General features: G+C 18.1%; 2 protein-coding genes and 3 pseudogenes across 2 annotated transcripts, besides 3 other annotated features; 1 reads left to right on the forward strand and 4 right to left on the reverse strand.

The window, feature by feature from the left end:
* Positions 1–1,927: 1,927 nt before the first annotated feature.
* On the reverse strand, positions 1,928–2,911 carry PmUG01_01011800 (fam-l protein; the record flags this gene model as incomplete). Its single annotated transcript, XM_029007410.1, has 2 exons — positions 1,928–2,698; positions 2,825–2,911. 2 exons carry the CDS (start codon positions 2,909–2,911, stop codon positions 1,928–1,930), a joined length of 858 nt encoding a protein of 285 aa, XP_028859926.1.
* Positions 2,912–5,244: 2,333 nt separating this feature from the next.
* On the reverse strand, positions 5,245–6,083 carry PmUG01_01011900 (annotated as a pseudogene).
* Positions 5,245–6,083: a sequence feature (fam-m protein, pseudogene).
* A 9,463-nt stretch (positions 6,084–15,546) lies between these two features.
* Positions 15,547–16,403, forward strand: PmUG01_01012000 (annotated as a pseudogene).
* Positions 15,547–16,403: a sequence feature (Plasmodium exported protein, unknown function).
* Positions 16,404–17,884: 1,481 nt separating this feature from the next.
* Positions 17,885–18,756, reverse strand: PmUG01_01012100 (Plasmodium exported protein, unknown function; the record flags this gene model as incomplete). Its single annotated transcript, XM_029007421.1, has 2 exons — positions 17,885–18,544; positions 18,670–18,756. The coding sequence occupies 2 exons, from the start codon at positions 18,754–18,756 to the stop codon at positions 17,885–17,887; spliced, it is 747 nt and encodes a 248-aa protein (XP_028859927.1).
* Positions 18,757–23,444: 4,688 nt separating this feature from the next.
* On the reverse strand, positions 23,445–24,327 carry PmUG01_01012200 (annotated as a pseudogene).
* Positions 23,445–24,327: a sequence feature (Plasmodium exported protein, unknown function, pseudogene).
* Positions 24,328–26,784: the final 2,457 nt, after the last annotated feature.

Here is a 26,784-nt window from a genome sequence, read left to right on the forward strand (position 1 = left end):
AAAAAAAAAGAGGTAATAAGTATAGGTAAAATTGTGATATGAAAGGGAGAACTTAAATAGTAAAGAAAGTTTTAGGAACATATGTACATATGTAATTTATATTGTTTATTTATATATACATTCACGTATTCAAAAATATTACAAAGTTAAAAAAAAGAAACATAGATTATCGTAATATAATTATTTTATATATTTATATGTATCATATACATAGACGAAATATATTAAGAAAATAGAGAAATATTCAATATTATAAAGATAATATATATAAATATTATTTATTAATATTCCTGTTAGAAATATTTTTACTTTCACTATTCATAAATTTTCATTTATTTTAATATAATTTTCCATAGTTCCTTAGAATATTATTTAAATAAATACATTTTATATGTTATTTAATTGACTAAACAATACTTTTTAAAGATTATGTGAGAGTAATAATTAAAATATATATTAACATTACATTATAATTTTTCTCTAAATCTGTACAAAATCAAATGTGCAAAATGCAACTATCTGGAAAAATGATTCAATGGGAAATTCTGTACTTTATACGTAATTAATTAAATGCTCTAAAAAAAACAAACAAACATAGAATAACTCATTAAATACACCTTATTAATATTTATGTAAGAAATAAAAAAAATATTAACTATTTATATATCATCTATAAAAAACAATTCTATTTTTCATTTTTTCTTTGTATACAAAATTATCCATCTTATTTTGAAGAATTTACTAACTGTTAATATAAACAGTACATATTTCTATGCACCTTTGAAATAATTTTAACTTTTTATATAATGCAATTATGAAAACTCGTAAAACATAGAACACATGTATAAATATATTTCTGAAAATAATTATATTATTGAAAACAAGAATACACTTAATTTTATTAAACTTAATGTATATTTTTACATTTATATACATATACAATACATTTTTAGAAGTCTATAGTTATAGAACAAGAATAATCAAAGACGAAAAGTATTTCAATATATCTTACATTAATATAGAATTTTATTCTTTTCTTTACATTCATACTATAATAATAAAAAAAATAAAATTATATATACCTATATATATTTTTTCAGTATTGTATATATGTAATTATAATTTTCAAAATTTAATTATCACCAAAATTAAAAACAATAATAAAATAATGAATGAATTTAATTCTTAAGATATAAATATATGATGGTTAAAGCATATTTATAGAAATATTATTATATTACATATATATATTTTCCCTTTTATATTACGTGAAAACAAATAAGTCTTTTAATAAAGTATTACAATAAATATACTCTTTAAAACACTTCAGAGACGACTTATTTCACAATGTATATATTAATATTTTTTTGAATGAATATACATTTATATATATTAATATAACAAACACATATACATCATTTCAATAAACACGAAATCAGGTACATTCATTACTTATTTAAAAATAATAATTCATCTTTTTAATTGTGTTATCAAATAATAATATTAGACTGAAACTTTGTGAAAAACAATCAGTATCATTTCTTATAATTCATATATAAATTAACATATAACTTCAATTAAATTATCTGAATTATTCTATTATTTAGAAATTTTAATGCAGAAAAATATATCTTTCATAGAAATCTGTTTAATGCACAAATATATATAATATGTTGTAACGTTTAATTAAAGACAGAAAATATTTCATTATATGCAATTTAAAATATTAAAACTTTTAATTTCACAAAAAAACTAAGAACATACTTTTTAACAGATGTATATCAAATAAGATAGGTATATATGTAAACATGTATAAAATTTAAGCAATACTGAGTATGTCTATTAAACATAGAATAAGTTATTACATGTATATTATTTCTCATTAAAGACTTCTTTAAATAAAGAAACATATTTCTAAAGATATGTTTTACCTTTTTCTAAACTTAATTTTTTGATATTTTTTAACTTTTTTATGGTAATAAACAACCATAAATATTAGGGTGAAAGTTAATATTAAGAAAGGTATTAAATATATCATATAACACAAAAAACTTGTTACATAAAATTTATGTAGACCACCATCAACTAATTTCTTTTTGGTCTCATCCAATCCTTTAAGGGATTCGAACAGAAAACTTAACGAGGATTCCTTTAAAGCTTTATGCAATGGTCTCAACCAACCAACAAAAGGGTGTTTCAATAATTCAATAAAACCCTGAATAAGTCCTACGCCACAAGAAAAATCTAATATTATTGAGGCTAATAAACATAAGACAAAGAATAAAGGTAAAACGAATCGTACTCTGTATTTTTTTAAAACCAATTTTCTGAAAATTTTATTACTAATTGTTTTGTTGTTGTTAAGAAAATCTATGTAATCAAGTTCTTTAAATATTTTTTTTTCCATATGAAAATATTTTTTTGTTTCAAACATACACGATTTATTTTTTATATATTGTTTATGGCCTCTTTCAATCATTGATGACACTGTATTTAACTTTTCTTTTTGTGTTGTTACCTTTTTTTCAATATCAGTTACATCTTTTTTTTCGTTTGATACATAATTTTTTATATCTTCTTTTAAACATGTATTATGTACATACATATCCTGTTTATATTTTGATAGTGTCCTATATCTCCTATTTTCTAATTTTTTACCAAGGTTGTAGTTTTCATACTGGGATTTTATAAATATACTCTAAAAAAACAAAGTAAATATTTGTTATTTAAAGAATAGTATATTTTATTCAAAAAAAACTTATTAGTAAAAATAAAATATTATAAATTCTAATAATCCAAATATGCTCAAATAATATTATCATACTACATCATTCTTAAAATGTAATGCCCAGGGTAAAAGTACTAACGCATAAATTTTAATTAATAAAAGTAACATAATTTTTCGTTCCATCTTATATTATTTTTATATTCTAATATATTCAGTAAAGACTATATTAAAAATAATATAATATTCATTAATGATAAAACATACTATAGTTATTTACATAAATTTTTATTTTTATCATTATTTTTTTTTTTGGTGAAGAATCAATAAAATGTATATAGTTAGAATACCTTTTAGAACAGAGATTAATAAAAATAATTTTTAAATATATTATAAAATTTTTATCTTAGTTTTATTTTTTAGTAAATGATACAATTAAAATATAATAATTTGATCTGTTTCATAAATATTCGAAAAAACATATAATTTCGGTATATTGGTTGTATAATTTTTTTTATTTAATTTTTTTAAAAATGAAATGAAAAGAGAATATAATATATCTTAATATTTCTAAATATATATTTTAGTTAGAACATAGAATGCATATGTTTAAGAATATATAGACTATATATAGTATAGAATATAGAAAATACTTTGTTCCATATATTAGGAAAATAATAATTAATTTCAACGATATTTTTCTATTAATAATGCTAATTTTTATAAATATTGTATTTTTGAAAAATATATGATTTCAAATAAAATGTAAATTATTATAATAGTTCTAATGATAAATATAGAAAGCTACATTTTGTACAATATTTTATCATATCATATCTATAATACTAACATTATATAATGGTATATAATATATTTAACAATTTGCATTTAAATGGTACGACCAAATCTACAAAACAATTTATATTTTCAAGGCAAATATATTACAAAATTCTATCTTTGTACAATTATTTTTGAAAATTATAATTTTTAATTACATTCAATATATATAGGTTTATGTAATTAAAATTTTCTTAAATTCTTCTATTTAAATTTTTATTTTAAATGAATATAATAATTTAGAATAAATAAGATAAAAATAAATAATAAAAAAATAAAAAATATATACGCAAATACTTCCACTAAAGTTATTACTGTTATAATAAACTTGGAACATTAATATATCTCTCAATTTTATTTATAATAAAAATTCATACTTTTTTTACTTATTAATTTAATGTATCATAAATATTCAAGTAACTTTTGTAAAATAGAATAAAATTTTCTACTATGTATGTAAGTGTAATAATAAAACGGATATTGTAAATATCTTCTTATTTAACAGAACAGTATAACAATACATAAAACTAATAAAGTAGTACATACAATTGCAACTAAAATTAAAAATTACAGTAATAAATAAAATATATATACTAGAAATACGAAAAACTCTAATACTACATCTAAAGCTGTATTTATGAGTTATGTATAAAAAAAAAAAGCTTTTTCATTTTTAATATTAATTAAAAAATGTTAATTATAAACCTAAAATATCTAGTATTTCTCGACATAAATTATATGTATTATAGTGCATATTTAAAGAATATTAACACTTTATATATAATAAAAAATAACTAAGATACGTAGTTTATTTATTCACATATTTAATTATATTATATGTTTAATTCATTTTTGTGAAATTGAATTAACACCACAACTAAGCACAATAATAAAATAATATAGGTTTTTATCTGTTCATTTAATTGTAAAAATATAAAATCATTAAGTTAGTAAGAAATTATAAATAATCTATATATAATAATAATATATTTAATTCTAGATAAATTTAAATTTTTATAATGCAAACAAAATTAAAAGTATATTATAAAACTTTATTCAATAATTATGTCCTATAACATATTATTCATAACACATATTTTATATAATAATTAAAAGTTTTTTCTTTGGTCAAAAATATATATATATACAGATCAATGCAACAAAATAAATGTACTTCTCCTCATTAAATAATAAATGATACACATTTATTTTTAATTCAAAACTAATAATAAATTTTATGGATAAAATGGTAAAATATTCAATTTTTACTAGAACAAGATAAAAAATAAAAAGTATCATTTCATATAGATCAAATATATACTGATAGACAATTTGTTTAATATTATATGAATTCTTATATTACGTATATGAATTTTAACGTAAAAAAATATGCTTTTCTAAAAAACTCTCTTTACACATAAATATATATATTAGCCAATTATATATAATTAAAGTGAAGTATACTTTAAAACGCTCATTTTTAAATATTAATAAAATCAAATTCACAAACAGTTAAAAACATATTTTAATATTATTGAGTATCAAAAAAATCACATATATGCTGATTCCTTTATAAAACATAATCTATTATACCTATCCTTTCTTAGTAAATCACCAAAAATATTACAGTTATAATAATATGAAATAAAATATTAGAGAAAAAAATTATTCCTGTTATTCTTTTACTCAGAAATCAACTTAATTATTATATATTTTTCATTATTTTTTAGAATCTTAGGAATCACTATTATAATAATTATAGATAATATAACAATAAGTACACTAAATAATATAGGAAAAACATAGGGTCCTGCTTTTGTAGTCATATCCTCAGAAAATAACTTTATGAACTCTTTCCCTGCTTCTACAAACTGTTCAAATGCTTCTAACATTGTGTATCCTATTCCCAGGAAAAATAAAAGAAAAAATAGAGCAACTCCAAATCCGTAACTTCTAAACTTTGTTTTTTTTAAAGCTATATCATAAATTGTTCTATTTTTTTCAAGAAATTTATCATAATTTTTTTTTTCTTATCCATTTTTTTTCAAAATGGAAATGCTTTTCATTAAACATTCCATTATTATAATCTATAACTTCTGTATAGAATCTCCCATTATTTAATGATGTTCTATTCGATTTTTTGTTTTTCCCCTTCTCCTTCTCTCCAGTAATTGGTATATCTTCTTTTTAAACCTAAAATATTTGTATTCATTTCTTGCTTATGTGTCACCAATAATCGAGAATTTCTTAACCATATGTTTCTACCAAGATTCTATTTTTCATCAGAATGCTTGTTAAAAGCAAACTAAAAAAATAGGTAAATATTTATTATTAAAATTAATAAATAATATATTACACTAAAAAAGAGTATTTAAAAATATAAAATAAGATAAATAATAACAACACAGAATACCCATAAATAATATTATTATACTTTATTATTGTTAAAATGGTATATCCAATATAAAAGTATAAACGTAGCAGTTCTAATAAATAGTATTATTTTAATATATTGTTCCATGATTTATATTTTTAATATTCTAATATACTCAATAAACAAATAATTGATATTAATATAATGAACTTATAATGAAAAAGTTCCTATATTTACTTTTCCAATATTTTTTATTATATATTCGTAAAAACCTAATAGAATGTATATAACTATAATGTTATTACATTATATATTAAAAAAAATAATTTATAATATACATTACAGAATTTAAGTTTTAAATATGTTTTTAAGGAAGTAACTTAAATTAAAATACAATAATATGTATTCATACATAAATATCCAAAATATATAAATTAATTAGTTAATACAGTATATTTTAGAAATATTTATTTTTTAAAACTATTTTCAAAATAAAATAAAAGGTATATATTTTACTTCACCGAATTCTTAAATATTGAGTCTATATAGTATATCAAATGTAGAAAGTTTAAAATATGGATAATGTATCGATTTACATATGAAGAAAATCCCTGCAAATATTAATGATATATTCCTATATATAATTATAATTATATAAATATTATGTTTTTCAAAAGCATCTTGTAATTCATAAATAATATTAAATATTACAAAAATAAAATAATAATTATAATAAATGAAAAAGTAGCTATATTTTTTCAACAGTAACTGTTATATTCATTATAAAGATTCCACTTTTTTGTAATCTATAATATATATAAAAAATCAAATATATAATAAGCTACCTAATCTATGAAACACTCTTCATCTTAAATGAAAATAAGAAATTACTGTTTATTTTAGTATCATTAAGATTTCAAATTAAAATGTTTATATAATTTTCATGTATATAAATGTTTCTAAATTAAATTGTTTTAATTCGACTTAATGCATATATATATTTGTTTTTAATTGAATATAAATATTTGAAAAATATAATAATTTAAAAAAACAAAAAAAACTAAAAAATATAATGAAATTTTTATAAGTATGTTGTTCGACTTTTTTTAGTGAATATCTGCTTATATTAATCTGAATTTATATATAGACAAATATATTTATATATAAAAAAAAAGAAATGCACAAGCTCCTTCAATGTTTAAAAAATGAAATTTGAAATTTAAATATTATACTATTAATTTATCAAATACAGATTTTAATGTGTTAATTAAAATTGCATTTACGAAAAAACTATTTTAATAAAATTAGTAATCAATCATTTCAAAAATTCACGAACGCACTGCATCAAAAACACGGTAATTTACTCTTATATAATTAAAAATTCTATACAACATATATCTTATATTTTAATTATAATATATCAATGATCACAGAAGTTACAATAGCATAATATATTTATAACGTGAATATACTTTTACTTGAGTGTACAATAGTTAAAGAAGTATTACTATTATAAAAAAATTATCTAGATAGTAAGTTAAACACCTTTTCCTATCGTTCATATTTTGGATCCTATTACTTCTACAAACATATTTATAGAAAAAAATACACAGTAGCACAAATGTATAAATAATAATTTATTTAAAATAAAGCTATAGAAAAAATGCATATAACTTAAAATTTATTTACATATTGTTTAATGGTTTATTCAATTTTATTATAAGTTTATGATCGACTTTTATAAAGTACATATTGTTTAAGAAAGAACAAAATTAATTAGTGTTCTGTTATAGATACTTAAACTATAAGAACTGTGCCTCATAAATTTATTCGCTCAATGCTATCAAAAATAAAAAAGTATAATATTTGTTTATTATAAAATTTCGTTTATATTAGATATACAATTAATGCTTATAAAACAGATTTATATCTAAACTCTATGCAAGTTATGTAGTCATACACAGAATTTTTTCCTTTATGTAATTATACATTTTCATGAATATTAAAATTGATAAAGTGCAATTAATGACTCATTCTTAAAAGTAAAAAAATATTAGCTACTATTCACATTTTCAATATTAACTTTGCAAATGTTCTACAAATCCATTAAAAATATATTTATATGCAATTTGTTTTGAAACATATTTTTCATAATAATATATTGCAAAGAATATTTGTTAATCTTACACTTGCATAAAACATACACATTAACAGAAAATATAATACATATATTTATTTTTATTAAAATAAAAAATCTAGTATACTTCTAAATTAAAATTAATATATAATAGAATTGTTAATAAATTCTTTATATAATCATTACAACCATAAAAAATGTAAGAAGAATTATGACTCCTAAAAGTATAAATTGTTTCATTCAATAAGCTGTATCAATTGTAATTCAATAAATCAAATTAAATGAGCCCATGTAACTTATAATAATAACTTACGTAAAACATACATATACATAATTCTTTCATACGTTGCTCATATTTTTCTTATAAATATTGAGTAATATCTATTTAACATTACAATGAAACACAAAATATTTATGTATATAGCTGTTACGAGTGTGGACAGCAAATTACCTCGTAAGAGCAAACCATATTAATAAAACAAATATATAAAAATGTGAACTGCTGTGAATATTTAATATATATTTTTTTACCTTTTTGTGTCACTATATATTTGTACATAATGTAGTGTGCACAAATAATTTTATGTGCGTACAATTAAAAATTTAGTTGAGAACATAATATCATTAATCAAAAAGTAGATCTTTATAAGTAATTCGAAAAAAGTTTTTTTAAAGCTAACATATTTATTATATCCACGTTTAAACTTCATTGATGAATATCAATTTTGTATTTTAAATATTTTACAAGAATATAAATAACCAATGAAATACTCAAAAATGCTCGCAAATATAAAACCGAATAATCATGATATATCACAAATTCGTATGAAACCGCCTTTATTTCTACGTCACTTGAAAAAAATATTTACATAATAAGGACATAATATAAATAATCGAAATACCATTTAAAATGATATTACAGGTAGTAAAAATATCAGAGCTATATTTTTATATTCTAAATGTTTTAAACCTTCTTTCTCGGTATAATCCGTATATCTCCTATGTTTATATATAGGACTAAATACCCTATATATTACCTTTTCAAAGAAATTATATATCTCTGCAAATGGTTTACATATAATTGACGTGAATTTAGTTCCTAAACATTTGGATGAAGCTCATGTTTTCTCTTTATTTATAAATTCTCATTTTCCATCAAATTTTGATTCATCTTTATCGTCCTTATTTTATGAATCATAATATTCAATTCCAGATAACGTAACTTTTAATTCTACATTTTCTATCTACATAACATATTCTTGCAATAGAATATTAGTTTACGAATAAAAAATTCTATGGGTTCTAATCACATTATCTAAAGATTTATTAAATGACACTACTAGCAAAATAAAATATTTTAACTATTTACCATATGATATACTTATTTACTCATAAAGGTACTATTGTTATTATTATATATATACATAATATGAAGCAGCAATTAATATTAAAAAAAATTCTTGGGCGATATTATTATAGCACATTATAGTAACTAAAACTTGACCAATTATATAGAAGAAGTATAAGAGTTTAAAATAAAATAAAAATATTCTTTTTTCCATTAATGTTGCAATTATTTAATTTTATATTGTCTTTATGATAGTAAAAAATTCATGAAATTTTCGTAAATACTAATAAAAGTATACTATCATTTAAAGAATAAATTTTATTTTTTTTATTTTTAGAAAAGTATTAAATTTCATAAATAAAGTACAAATATAAACATTAATAAAGAAAAGATTATTTTAAAAATGTTTTAATAAATATTTGCAATAATTTTATTTGTAGAAAAAGTAATATTTTTACAGTAAGTTTTGGTACAGTGAATTTAATTAATAAATGTATGAAATAAATATATATACATATATATATTTCCTTATTGAAGAATTAAAATTTTCTGTTATTTGTACCTTTTAGAAATAAAATAATATTGATCTTTTGATGTTTAATAATTAGTTATATTTAAAATATTAAATATATATATATCGTAAATACGCACATGGACATACATATTAGGAATAAACGTTATAATTTTATTATTATATTCCTATCAGAAAATATATCTGTGAGTAATTATAATTTTCAAACATTATTTAATAATTAAAAAACTTAAAGTATTATATGAAATTTAATACTAAGTATAGGAAGTGAGATAAAAAATAAAAATAACATAAAATTTTTCGCTGTTCCATATATTATAAGATAGGCATAAGATATATCACGGATATGTTGAACACTTATGCACTATTATATTAAATTTTGTATTCTTTAATTGAAAACACCTAAAAACAATTTTATATTATAAAAAGAGAAATCTAAATGACTGGTTATATAATTATTTATGTAATAATTGAAATAGAACCTTATAAATATTATATAATTTATATAAATGCAATTTATTAGTTATTACTAAGAGTAAGTTTTTAAAAATTAAGAATTCAGTAATTTTTCTTATTTTCTTGTTCTTTTTTTTCCTAAAGATAAAAGTTTTATCTTCTCTAAAAATATTAATAATAAAAATAAAATAAAAATGTAAAAGTAAAATTTATAAACAAACACCGTTAATTATTATATTAAGTTAAGGAATTTTAACTAAAATTACTTACAATATAAAATAGTATCGTTAAGAAATGTTAAGCATAATATATAATAAAATTCATGATAATAATTGACATATAATTTTTTTGTTGGAAGATTTTATGAACTAAAAAAAGTTACATTTACTTTTTATTTGTTTATAAATGATTACACAAGATCAAATATTATTTTATAAAATTTACACAACAAATCTATATTGAATAAATTATATTTTTTTTGATATAAACCCATAAAAGTAAAAATATTTATATTCTATTTGTTTTTTACCTTACTATTTGTTATACTTAGGTAATTGCGAAAATTATAAAAATAATGTTTATTAAATATATTTTTTTTTATTATGCAATAATAAACTCAAATTAATTTAACAAGTTAAATTACATTTATATAAAACAAATAATAAATTAAAAACATATTATATTTTTATTTATGCAATACTTTTCATACTATCCTATGACACTGAACTAAAATAAGATAATTATTTTATAATTTCATTTTTTCATATATGTGTAGGATATTTATTTATATATGTTATTTGTATAATTAAAAACTATTTAGAAAAATTATTAGTTCATAACCATAAAATATTCTAGTACTATACTATCCCTTAATTTTTTGTATATTAGCAATTTGCATTTATATAAAGAAACATAAAGTTATATCTTCATAAAGAATGCTATAAATTATAAAGAATATATAAGGATAAAAATTATGTAAACATATAACTTTTTATTTAATAAAAATTTCCTCTATTTTTATTTAACTAATTAGATGTTTATGTTTAGGATTATTTAATTTTACTTAAATAGTTTTTTTGAATTTTATATCTAATAAAAATATTTATATCATTTTGAATTAATTATTCATATTAATCCAAATAAAAGTATCATTTATAAATAATTTAGATTTATTATTTAAATATTTAACTTGTTAAGCAAATATATATATTACAAATAAATAGTATTATTAAGTTCATATATATATATATATATTAAATAAGGACATTTAGACATCTTTAAAAAAATACTATAAAAAACAAATAGAAAGGAAATATATCCGAATTATACTAAAATTTAAGAATATATATTAATCCTCTTATTGTATATCCGAATATTTAAGGATATCTTAATTATTTCATAATGATTACATATTTCCTCAGTATGTTTCAAGGATATATTATTACTAAAATTGCAATAAATTTTTTCAAACTCTGTAATGATTATATTATGCTTAAAAATAGTTATAACTCTCCTTGTTTTTGACAGATAATATTTTAGAGTATCTATGTAAAGATACGTAAATATTACACCACATATACTAGAGTATATTAAAACTACATACACTGGAATTATAAAACAAGGAAATAAGATTTATAATTTCAATAGTAGTAAGATAAGTAATATTTGTAAATTAAATAAATTTATTTCATTACAAATATTTTAATTAAATATCGGTCTTTTTTATATTCACCTACATACCACATTATATCAAATACGAAAATTACAAAATATATTTCCTAGTTTCATTAAGAGCTTTTTATCTAGAACTTATTTTTTTAGAAATAAAATTATTCCCATTTACAGCCCTTAATATATGTTTTAATCGTTTTTATTTTGATTTAAGTTATTCCTTATATCTTTTAATTTAATTAGTACTTGTATTTTTTTTAAATTAATATTTTCTCTAATTCTTTCTAACTTAGGTTTATTTTTTTATTTTTTTATTTCCTTATTCATCATTTGATGACATCTTTTTTTTCAAATTTATATTTTTTTCTTCAAATTCTATTATGTATTGTGTCAATAATATAGCACTTTTGTGATACAAAAAGTGTCCCTTTAGTTCCCATGCTGCATAGTTTTACTGATCAGGATCTAAAAACAAGACTTTAAATATAATTGATCAACTCACAATTTATTTTACCTCGTAATAAGAAAATTTATTTTACAAAAATGAAGCAAAAAAAAAAAAAATAAATAAATGAATTAACAAAAAGTAAAAGAAAAAATATAGACATTGTTATTATATCATATCGTTGTATATGTGATAAATTCATGTAAAAAGGCAAATTAATAAATTTTTATTATAAGGAGGAACTTAATTTTATTCTTTACTCCATTTCTCTATAGTATTCGTTAATTTAATACTGAAGAAAGTGTTTAGTATATAGTTCATACTTCTATTTAAATAGAAATTTTTATTTAGCCTCTTATAACATTTTACATATTGTTTTTAATTTATCGAAATTTTTTTATATACTATATATATACTTACGTACTTATTGTGTATTGAATAATAAAATAAAAAAAGAAAAAAATACAATAATTATGTAGTAATATATCCTTATATATTTACTAATGTAACACAAACGTAAGATGTTTTAAATATAATCTATAAAAATTAGTTACATAGAAGAGTAACCAATTAAAAATTTTACTGAAAAGGCTATATTTTTATAAAAAATAATTTTAATAATAAAAAAATTATCTTCATTTAAATCTAAAAAAAAAAAAATAATTATTTTATTAAAATTAAAAAAAATATATTTAAAAAAATTTTTTGTGTGTCTTTTTTCTTAGCTTTTGTTTTTTTTTCTTAAAACAGACTATGTTTAATTGAAATACAAATATATCACTATTTCTGCTTCTACCTTATATAACTATAATATCATGTTATGATTCCGTTTCATATAAAGCGCCTAACACATCAACATAATAAAACTAAACAAAGTTTTCTGCTTATTTATAGGATAAAATTTATATGGATTACTCAAATTTTTACAGTATGTATAAATGCTAAATTAAATTTAATTTTTTAGAACACATCAATATTATCTATTTTATATATTTTAAATACAATAAAAGTACAAGTAATATTTTCATTTTAGATAAATTTAGAAATCTACAATATTTTCAACCAATTTGGTATTTAATTTTTACTTTATTTTACTTTTTATACTAATAAATAAACATAAATATATATATACATGGAACTCTGTAGTTTATTTTGTTTTTAATATCAAACAAATTAACGTATAATTAAGAAATGCATAAAGCTAATAAAATAAAGTAAAATGGAAATAAAATAACTAAAAGATTAAAAACAAACTTTATTATCTTATTTTCTTTTTATTTAAATCTATTCAAGGATAAGTATTTACCTGATAAATATTTTTTTTCTAAACAAATGTTCACTAGTTTTTTATAATAACAAATATTTGGTTTTTATTATTTTTTTTGTTTTATATATATGTGTATATAAAAGCACACATATGAAGGAAAAGGTGCAACTTTTCTTTTTTTTATATATATTTTTTTCTTTTTTTTCTTATATATTTTTTTATCATTTCCGTATTATCATCATACTAAAAATAATAACACCTGCTAAATTTTTTCTTTTCTTTATTACATTAAATACTTTTTAATTCTAAGTTTGTAAAAACTTATTTTAAAAAAAAAATTGTATAAATTACGAATAAATTTTTATTATTTGTTGTAAAAGTAAATGTAGAACAAAAAAAAAAATTATAATACGAAAATAAATAAGTAAAATATTTCATATAAATTTAAGATATAACTTCTTTCAAAATTTTTTTTTTTTTTTGTACTAAATTTTATATCATGAAATAAAAAATCATTCTTTGAAAACTTCACCGAAACAATTTTAAAAAATATTTCACTATAATTTTTCAATTTTTTTTGCTAATAGCCTTGGAATTGAAAAAGTAAACATAAAATTTTTAATAAACATATAACCTTAATAAGAAAAAAAAAAAAAAAAAAAACTTGAAATAAAAAATACAGTATATACACAGTACCACAAAATATTAAAAAAAAGGGAAATTTTTATTTTTAAAATACACTCTTTATTTTAATTGTTTCTTTTACTGTCATATCATATCCCGTTTATATTTATAAAACACTCATAAAACAAAGTATAATATTTACTCAAATACTGTAATTTTAATATTCTTTATATAACTATATTATAGGAATTATTGGCTTCTCATATAAATATATACTATCCGCAAAGAATTAATAGAGCTAATTGTTAAATTATTATACAGAATAAATATTACATATATTATATATAAGATAAAAGTTAAAATATATACATTTTAAATAATTATATAGTGTTAACTAAATTTTTAATAATTTAAATAAAATTATATATAAAACTCATTCTATACATATTGTAAATATATGTAATATATTATAATGTTGTTACTATTATATTTATTCTTTCTACATTTTAATAATTTTTATTAAAATTAATTTTCAAAAATAGTACATTTAGATAATTAGTGCATAATTACTAAAAGATTTTTATTATATATTTTGTAACAGATTTTAACAAGTAAGTTCTAAAAATATTTTTCTAAAGTATTATAATGAGTATTTCAATAATAGAATTTTATCCCATAATGCACCCTTATTAAATTAATATTTTATTAATTTATAGTATACTAATATATACTTATATTTTTAAAATAAAATATTTGTATGATGAACTGTAATATTTATGTAATTTTGTCCTTTATATACTTAATAAATCCTTTTTTAGTTGTTTTATTTGAACAATACGAATTAATCATATTCTTAAATATAACTTTTACTAAAATATAATTTTTTTAATTATAATTTTTTTTTTTTAAATATAATTTTGTCTTTTGCCACAATGTGTACTGCGGTTATATTTACTTTAAAAAAAAAGTCCGAAAACTTCTTAAAATTACATAATAGAAAATAATTAAAACTAATCGTAAATTAACCATTTATTTATTATTATCGAAAATGTTATATATATCCAATACCTTAATTATTACTTATGTTTAAATAACTTTAAAAAAATTCATTATAAAAGCAAATTACAGAAATGCATATCTTTTTTACTAAAGTTTCTATTTTTTCTTTTCTAATATGGACATTAAAATATCTTGACGAAGTATCATAGTTATTCTAAAATTTTTTTATTTTTCCTTTTTATTTCGTGTTTCTATATGAGAAGAAAATTGTATTCATATAATATATAAATATACATTTTTTGAATTCTTAATATGAACCTTTACTTTTAGAAAACCATTTCTGATATAGTAAGGAATGAGGAATTGTACAAAAATAACATATTAAATGTTAAATTTAACAAATTATTAAGTACTCAAATAAAATAATCGGTGAGAGATAAATTTAAACTTTTAAAAAAAATAATAATTGATTTAGAAAACGAAAATACAGAAACGTTTCAAAAAAAAAATCATACACATTAGAGCTTAATAATCATTTTCAAGAAGATAACCAATCAACATATTGTGATGCTTCTTCTCAAGAACTTAATTATTGATGGTAAACTCAGAATTTCAAGAACAGGTAGAATTCAACTATGAACATAATTTAAAAGAAAAATCTCCTATATTAGAACATTATGATAATATTCAGAACAATAAAAACCTACCCAAATATTTAGAAAAATTTTACTCAAAAAATAATTCAATTTTATGCCATTTCAACTCAAATAATAAATATGATTCTTTTAATTATGAAGATAAAATTAATGCTACTGCAAATTATAAGCAAAAACATTCAGAAAAATCTATAATGTTGGTCGTCCTTACTTTTTTAGGATCAACAAATATTCATCCTCGTTATTATACCGTTAATTATAGACTTAGTTTATATTTTTTGCTTCCTGTTGAACCTCATAATAATTATGTCTGTTACTATTTTAGATTATAATCCACAATTTATTAGTATTCTTAGTAAAATTTTTTAATATTTTGTTCTGCTTCTTTAGATAATACCATTTTTTTGAATTAAGATAAAATTTACCTGATAAATTAATATAAGTCTAGAAAATAGTGAGCAAAAAGTATTCATTCTAAAAAATTAATTTTATAAATTTATTAAATTAATTTGAAAGTTCATAAAATATTACAAATTCAATTGTAAAAAAAAAAATATACCGAAAATATAATTATATAATATATGAATTATTTATTTTTTCATATATCATCATAAAATATTGTCTTCATATAATTCCATATATCCAGTAATACAAATATATCATTTGTATTTTAGTTGCTAGTTTCATATAGTAAAGATTCATAATTTATTAAGAAATAGACTTTCTAGAAATATATATATATATATATATGTACTTACCCCATATTATATAATTGTTGAAAATATATATTTATATTCATTGCTCTAATGATATTTTAACTTTTTAGAAATATATTTGCATAATTAAATTTTTATTATTATGAAAAAGCAAAAAAAAGTATTAAAATATTTTATTCATTAATATATGATTACATGTAATTCATTAATTTAATCCTTTAATCAAGTAACAAATAAGAAAAAAAATATATTTATTTATAAGTTTTCGTTATAATAATTTATATTTAAATATTTTTTCAAATTTGAATAAATGGCATAATTAGGCAGAATAACAAAAAATTTAATTATCTTAATACTTCTTTTAATTGTGAATATTTCGAAAACCAAAGTTATTAAATACTTGTAAATTTACCTATATTTAATAAAGATATAATTTTTTCTATATATTTATGGTTTCCTATTTAAACTATGCAAAAAGCTAAACATTTGCTAAAAAGAATTTTGCATTAACAGTATTTTACAACAAATCTTTTATAAAAATTACTTTATAGATTAAATATATTGTTTTTTTTGTAAAATAAAAAAAAGGAAAAAATATTTGATTACATCAAAATGCTTTCATTTATTGTTTTCTTATAAAAAATAGCCATCATATATATTGTATTTAAAACAAATTATAATATTCTTTAATTACATTAGAAAATGATCATTTAAGACGGAACAACATAATAATAAAAATAATTCTATTTTTTACAGTTACCAATATAAAAAAAAACATAAATTTTATAAAAATATATGAATTGTTCTATTATGTATTCATTGTAAAACAAATACATACGTTTTTCATAATAAACTAGCTAATTTAACAAATGTATATATGAAGATGTAATAATGTATTAAGCAAAAATAATACTTTAATATATGCATTGAAAAAAAAAAAAAATATTTAAATTCGTAGAAGAAATATAGTAGCATATTTTTAAAGTTTCTTAACAAAAAGAATAAATATATAAAGGTGAATTTATAAAAGTTAAACATATATAATTATGTTTGTTATTTGTATATGACTCTCAACAAAGTTACAAATAATAAGGGGTTTAATAGAATATTTTAGGAAAAGAAGGGTAATACATACACCTTAGTCTAGATTTTATATATATAAACTTATTATATTTTACAATTTTCTTTAAGACATAAGTAAATACTGGTAAAACTATAAGGGACAATGCCAATGGAAATACTATTTCCACTGTTAAAATATTCGACCATATTGTAGAAAATTTCTCTCTGATAACATTTAATTTTTCCAATGTAATATAAATTATTCCAGCAATTAGAAGCACTGTAGGTAAAAGATAAAGAAAAATGTATGCTTTATTTACTCTCTTTCTTAAAATCATCAAATCATCTTTTGCAACTTTTCTAAATTCATTTTCATATTCTTTTTTCTTGGACATTCCTTCTTCGAAATGTGAATCTCCAATTACATATGCAAACTTTTTTATTTTACCAGGCTTTACATTGTATCTTGAATTATCTAATAAGTTTCCCTCTGTTCGTTTATTCTTATCTTTAGTTAATTTTTTACTATTAGATATATCTTTTTTTGCGCATCCTACATTATATAGCATCTTTTCCTTTAACCATACATCATTCGAAATATTTTCCTTTCTACATTGTTCAAGTAATCGATAAGGTCTTGTATCTAATTTTTTGCCAAGTTTGCAGCAATCAATTACAGATTTTTTAAACTTACACTACAAAAAAAAATGATAATTTATTATATAATGTAGTAAATATTACCACGCTAGAAAAAATTATTAATGATAAAAAAACACGGAAGATATGAATAATACAAATGACAAAAATGCTATTATCATACTACATCATTGTAAAAATAATATTTCCATGATAAAAGGAAGAAGGTACCAATTTCAATTAATAAAAGTAACTTAATAAATTTTTCCATTATATAGATCTTTAATATTATAATATAGTAAGTTAAAAAAAATGAACAATAATATAATATAATATACTTCTAATTGTAAAGGACATTTTATATTAATTTTAATTAATTTAATTTTTTTTTTTATCATTCATTATTTTTCATAAATAATTATTAAAATTATATAACTCTTATACATGATATAATATTGAAAGAGTATAATAACCCTAAATATTTATTATAAAAACATTATCATAAAAGGTATTTCTAAAAATCTAACTTTCATTAAAATAAAATAACATGAAATCATTCCAAAATATTCAAAGTATATAATTTAATTATTTAATAATATAGTATTCAATTAATATTCTATTAACCATAGTAAATACAAAAATTATTTTGTATTCTATAACATTAATTTTATTTAAAATACAGAAAGTATAAATGCAGATAGTATAAACTGCCTTATATTAAGACTGCAATTATGATTTTCACAAATTTTTTTCTTTTTTAGGAGATCTAATATATATAATCTGTATTTTATAAAAGTATTTACTTATAATTCTACAATATTAACTTTAAGAATAAGTAAAAAAGTAATATTTAAAAAAAAATTTCCATTATATTAATTATAAAACGTTACATATAAATTAATTTTAGATGAATTTATAAATAAATATATTATTATAAATGACAATTTTATGTTATATAATATATTAAGATTTTTATATTATAAAAAGTGTCATCAATATTAACACTTTATGTATCATAAATTTATAATATTTCATATATCTTCTACTTTTGAATAAATTTCATTATCCCTCATTAGTTAATAAATTTATAAATACACTATTTATTCGTATTTTGTTCATTTATATAAATTAATATTTATTTTTACTAAGAATAAGAGAAACAAGCATCAACATTAAAAATGACAATTTTCTAATGGATAAAATGATAATATTTTACAAAATATCCAGTTTGAAATATATGTACAAATAAATATTATATACATTATTTTTCATTAATTAATATGATATAATAATAATAAATATTACAATAAAATTTCATTCATTTATTTTTTTAGAAAATTCTAGAAATTATAATTTTTTTTTTATTGTTTCATATACCATGCTCTTACAAAGTACATATTTAAAAAAAAATAAAATAAATTAAAAATGTAACATACATGAATAAATATTTTAACATAAAAAATATATATAGAAACAAAAATATTATGTATCTTAATATTTTTATTAGTTAAATGTTATATTTAATCGATAATTATAAATTTATTATATACACAAAGATATACCAAATATTTAAAAAATTTCATAATACAATCTTCTAAACAAAATTAATGGATTAAAAAAAAACGAAAGAAAATTTTTTGAATTGAAAAAATTACAGAAGAAAAAATAATCATAATTATATTTTTATTCCATTACATTATATATGGAGCTATTATCTCATTGAGAATTATTATTACTTAGAATTACTTAAAATTCCTATCATTTGGTGTTTTCATATCTGTATATATTTAATTTTCTTTTTCTGAATATTAATAATCATCATAAAATGAAAGAAGTATTCATGAAAATTTTCTTTATATTGTAATTTTTCTTTTTTTTTTTCATATGCTATTCAGTTATAACGTAAATAAATTTGTTATTTTATATACTCATATTAATTTTAAAGTATTTGTCTTATCTTTCTTGACATAATATCCTATTCATCGTTAATATATTAGGAATAATCTTGTATATCAATATATTATATTTTTAATTTATTATATGATCAAAATCATAATAATATATAGCACATAATAGTACTTACTAGATTAATATTATTTTTAAAAAATAACAAAATTATAATAAGTGTATTAAAGGAAATTTTTATTACTTTATTATTTATTTATTTATTTACAAATAATTTTTTATTATTCCAGTTACACAGTTCTTAAATATTTTCATTGTATTATAACTACTGTATCAACTCATTTATAAACCTTAAAATATATAATATAGTTAGTCAATTTATTGCACAAGCACTTATACGTATATTCCTACGTTTTTTATAGTCACATACTTTTCATTTAAATGTAACCCTTTATTGGTATTTTCATTTTTCATATTGAACAACAATACTCAGAAGGAATTAATAATATTCATTATTTATAAATGTTTACAGGAATTTATATAATATTAAGCTTAAGTTATAATTACATTATAAGAATTTTATATTATTCTTCTATTTTTCATCGGTTTACCACAAAAGTTTTTATTTTTCTAAAAAAAATATCATATGTTAATATATAATTTATGAATTTTATCGCTTTTTATTGTACAAAACTTTTAAATATGTATTAAGTTCTTATTTCCGCTAACACATCAATGAAAATATATGTATATTATGAGTATCATAGTTCATGTAACTAATATATAAAATGATATTGCACTATTCTTCATACAATATATTACTCTAATGACATGTGTAACATTCCATATATGACCATATGTCCCATATAAATAATTTTAAAAAACGACATATACACGTTTATTTACTTATACTTTTGTTAATAATTTATAATTTCTTCTTTGTAAGTGCTAAAGTATATAATATACATATACTACAACAAAAATGTATTAACCCACTATTCAAAAAATTAATGAATATATCTTTCTCAAAAAATATTTGTGTAAATGACATTTTCCAACATAAATATTTAAATACAAACTACAATGCACTATTTCATTTCCAAAACATAGGATAACATCAATGTATCAATTTATTACATTGGATCTTGTTAACTTTTTATTATTTTAGAAATTCATATATTTTTCTTTCATTTTAGTATTATTTAATTTATATTATATAAATATATTCCTGTTTTTTTTTCTTAGTTTTTTTTGTACTCTGTTTTTTTAAAATTATAATATTATCTTATATTGGAAAATGTTTTAAATTAATATATAATTTCTATGGATTATTTTAATGCAACTTATAAAAAAAAATATAAGTGAACTATATATATTAATTATTTTCATTCTTTTCTTAATATAGCAAAAAAAGAATTTAAACACTTTTTGCACAAGGTAGTATTGCGAGGATGATAATTACAATCATGGATAATTTTATATTACTTATATTATTATTATGATACATAAAAGTTTTTTATTAAATTTTTTAAATTACAAATTCAATATTTCTATTTCAGGTCCACAAAATATATAAAAACTAAAATGACTTCATATAATCACGTTCATTTTCACAATTTTCATTTAAGATATGATGCGCATATTATTAGTTAATAAGTCCAAAAAAAAAAAAAAAAAATTTAAATCGTTTTTTAATTTCTCCTTATTTTAAAATTCATGTTTATTTATACATAGATATGTTATTAAAATATCTAATATACTATTGTATATGTCATATTACATTCTTACCAACCACAAATTTATATAAGGTATTTTTATTTTTTCTCTAACATAAATTTAAAAAGCTTTTATAAAAAGATATAGTTCAAATGAAGTTAAAAAAATATATATTAATTTTCATATATGTATTTAATCTTATGAATTTTAATATATATATAAAAAAAAAATAAGAATAAAAAATTAAAAAAAAAAAAATTTACAATAAACTTTCTATAATCATACACACTATGTCCCGTAAAAAAGAATATACATAGAGACCTTAAGCATCTATGTTATCTTTTCTTAAAAATGTGCTATGAATAATATAGCTGTTTCCATTATAAACGGTAATTTTTATTTATAATTATTTGCAATATATATAATATAATTATTTCTTACAAATATATAATATATATATAAAATTAAGAAATTTAGTAGGTACTTAAATTTTTAATATTAACTAAAAAATAAAATTAAATGTGGAATATACATATATATAATATTTTATTATAATGCATACTTCATTAATTCCAATAAAAATAAAGTAAATTCTTAATATACAATATATTAAGTATATATAGATCATATTTAGATGAAATAAATTATATTTTTCCAAAATAGAATTTATCTGTAATTAATTCATTGTTAAAAACAATATTATTTAATCACATATCTATAATTTCATACATAAAATATTTAATAATTAAAAGATATAATAAAAATAGTTTTGTCTTAAATACGTACTGTAGGACATTTATCATAATAATATTTATAATTAAAATTAATTAAATTTTCTCTTTGCAAACTCTCCAAAAAATATATACTCTTTTTTTTTTTTTTTAAATACAGTGAAAGATATAAACAATCAATATGGAGCAGATAATACATTTAAGTCAGGAAGCAAACATTTTAGACTAAATGAACGTAAGGGTAATAAAACCAAGGTAAGTGCACTGTTTAATAAAAATAAAATTTAATTTTCCATTATTTTAAAGAAAATATACTAAATTTGCTTTTTTATATTAAATTTATGGAACATGCATATATTTCGTATACAAATGCATTTACATACACATATAACTTTTATGCGAAAATATTATGTTCAAACAACTCCCTTAAAGATAAATTTAAAAAATAAAACATTCATATTCACAAAATATTAAATATACATATTTTTATATTTTATACTAAAACAGTTATATATATGTATTTGGTGTTATAAAACTTTTATAACTGTATGTACTTTTCTTATGCATTCAGTAATTTTAAGGATTCTACAAATGTTCATATTTCATATTAAATGTATTTCTTACTAAAGGATTTAACAATATTATAACAACATTTACAATTATTTCCCCCTATTTTTTCATATTTTACAGTTTTTATAGAAATATAAATAAAAACTAATATACTCAAAACCATCAGAGAAATTAAAAATATAAAAATTATATGGTACAGTGTACTTGATAAATTTGCAATCATTGTTTTTACATCTCCATAATCGCAATGTGAAACTAATGTAATCCATATAATAAAAAGTGCTAATCCTGCAAAAATAAATAAATAATGTGGTAGAAATTCCTAAATCCCCCTTATTTTTTATTATATTTCTTTCAAACTTTTTATTAATTTCTACATTATTTATAATTATATCTATGGGACCTAAAAGGTTGAATATATTTTTTTCAAAAAAGGCATCCATTATATTAAGAATATTCTTTTTTCTCTTAGGTAATCCATTCCTTCCCTCGTTTTTAACAAAATTTCTTTTACTTTTTCTCTTCCGGTTTTAGGACCTTCACTATTTTTATATAAATCATTCCTTTCATTCTTTAATTTAGTGTATTCGTTGTCATCCGATGTAACTGCAGTTCATTTTACATTCAATCCAACCCCTGATAGCAGTCTATTAATTGTTAAACATGAATGGCCTCTAGCGAGTACGTCTTATCTGTTGATTTGCCACAGTTAGCCTAAATAAAAGAGCCTAGATATTTACAATTCATAAGAATATATATTTCTGTACTAAGAAAATGTTATTCTTAAAAATAAAATTTATAAACAAAAGAAAAAATACTAAGTAATATTATATTACCACATCGTTGTTATAAATACACACCCAAATTAAAAAAGAAAAAGTAAATATTTTAATAAAATGGAGGTACTTAGTATTTTCCATTATTGTATATACTAATAATATTATATGTTAATAAAAATGTTAACTATATTTTAGGTGCATCATACTATAAACGAATCTTTTTATATTACACTTGATTTTTTAAATTTCATTTTATTTTATATGTAATACACTGAATCATTCATATATAGCTCATATTAAAAATTACACATTAAAAATAAAATTAAAATTTATTAACAATTCTTTTCGTGTAAGATTTATCATATTAAAAACAAAATAATATAATATGATGAAAAATGTTACATAAGATAAAATTAAAAATTATTCAATCCTCGCAAAAATTTTATTATTTATGTAAAAGTAAGTATAACACATAGAAATGTATACTTTTATATATTTTAAAGCTATCTATATAGTTTTACATTGTTTCTATATAATAATTATATTTTTTACACTTCTTTTTAGCATTTCCTCCTATAGACAAATAATATTAATTATTGGAAACAGTAAAAACAATAAAAAAAAGATATGAAATATACATGTTATTCCATGAAATGTACATTGGTGTATAACTAAAAAAATACATTTTCTTTTATAAACTATTATATATTAAAATGAAATTCCTGGATACAAGTTATTATAAGAATTTAAGTATATTTTTAAAAGTATTGCAACATGACCGCTATATTTTTGTCCAGTGATTTTACTATATAATAATTTAAATCTAAATCAGAACAAGATTTATTACCATTTAATGGAATACTTAAAAATTCTCAATTTCAACATTATATTTGTTCCTTTTAAAAATCTTAATACCCATATAAGTGGAAATATATCAATATAAAATAAGAAAATAATGTAAAATGCTATTTAGTATAAAAATGTCGTATTCAATTCAATAATTTCAAAAATATTTATATCCTCAAATTATTACAAACGAAAGCAATAAAAAGAATACTTATATATTTATGATATATATAAGGATGATAACATTAGTATTTATGAAAACAGAATATTTATTAATTTTTTTGATAGAAAATACAGAAATAATTCATAATATGTTATTTTTTTTTTAAATTCATTTTAAAAAAGAAATATAAACAATTAACATTTCCATATAGTATAAAAATTTCTTAAAACAAGAATATTATTATATATTCTGATAATTTTACTTATTGTATATTTAGAATAGACCCGATAATAATAATAATTTTTTTTTTACTGAAAAAAATATTACAGATTGAAAAAAAAAAAAAAAAAAAATTTAGTTTACTTCTATATGTTAAAAAAATTAAAAGATAAAATTTATAAATTTAAAAAAAGAAAAATAAAATAAATAATTATTACAATTAAAATATTTTTTTTGAATTACAATGTTAAGCTGTTAAACATGACATAACATGTTTTCATTTCATTACACGTTAAGTATATATTGTAACATTATACTTAACATTTTCTTAGGATCATTTAAACATATTATTATTTCATCTATTCCTATTTTAAATAGTTAAACTGAATTTTTCACATAAAAAAAGGTTTTATACATGTAATTCCGTAAATAAAGGAGCATGAAAGTTTTATTACGAAATAAATTACAAAATCTTTTAAGTTCTATATTATACAACAAAAAAGTTGGTATGCTAATTTATTCATCTATTCAAACATTTTAATGAATATTTATTTTTCTCAAACCTTTTCTTTTTTACTTTTTTTATATATATATTTTTCTCTAAAGATATATAAGTTAAATTTATTTTTCCATATTGATATAATGAATAATAAAATTTTATTTATATAATAAATAATAAAACATTTAAAATTTTATTTATAATTTTGTCAACGAAAAAATGCAATATATAATTAAGGGCACCTAGCTGAGTTTTTACATATTATATTTATTTATTCCTGTTGCACTTTTTTCATAAAAATAATTATATAAAATATTTTTGAATGAGAAACTTTTTTTAATTTATTGTGATTCTTATAGTTATAATAAATTATTCTAACAATTAACATATTATAATAATAAGATATTTAAATGTCACATTTAATATGCTTTTTACCTTACATAGGTATTTAATAAATGTACTATGTAATACAATGATTTAAATATCCATAAACTTTGTAATATACTTGTCAAAGCATTGTTATCGTAATGAAATCCGGTTTTATTCAAAAACTAATATAACATAAAAAAATATTAGAATTTTTCTATAAATAAAAAACCTTTGCTTATAGATAGTAATATAAACTTTAATCGAAACTTAATGCATATGTCTCATTATAAAAATAACTATAGTATGAGTTTTAAATTATAATTTAGATCATTCTTATATTTTTCGGAGTTTATAGAGCTATTAATATGCATCCTGTATTCCAGATTAAAAATAGATTGGATAAATTCAAATATTCAGATTTATTCTAATCATAAATAGAAATATAATATATATATTATTTTCAAAGCTTTGATAAAGCATAAAATGTAGTCATTATATAATG

The sequence above is a fragment of the Plasmodium malariae genome (genome assembly GCF_900090045.1).
Source record: "Plasmodium malariae genome assembly, chromosome: 1".
Classification (NCBI taxonomy): domain Eukaryota; phylum Apicomplexa; class Aconoidasida; order Haemosporida; family Plasmodiidae; genus Plasmodium; species Plasmodium malariae.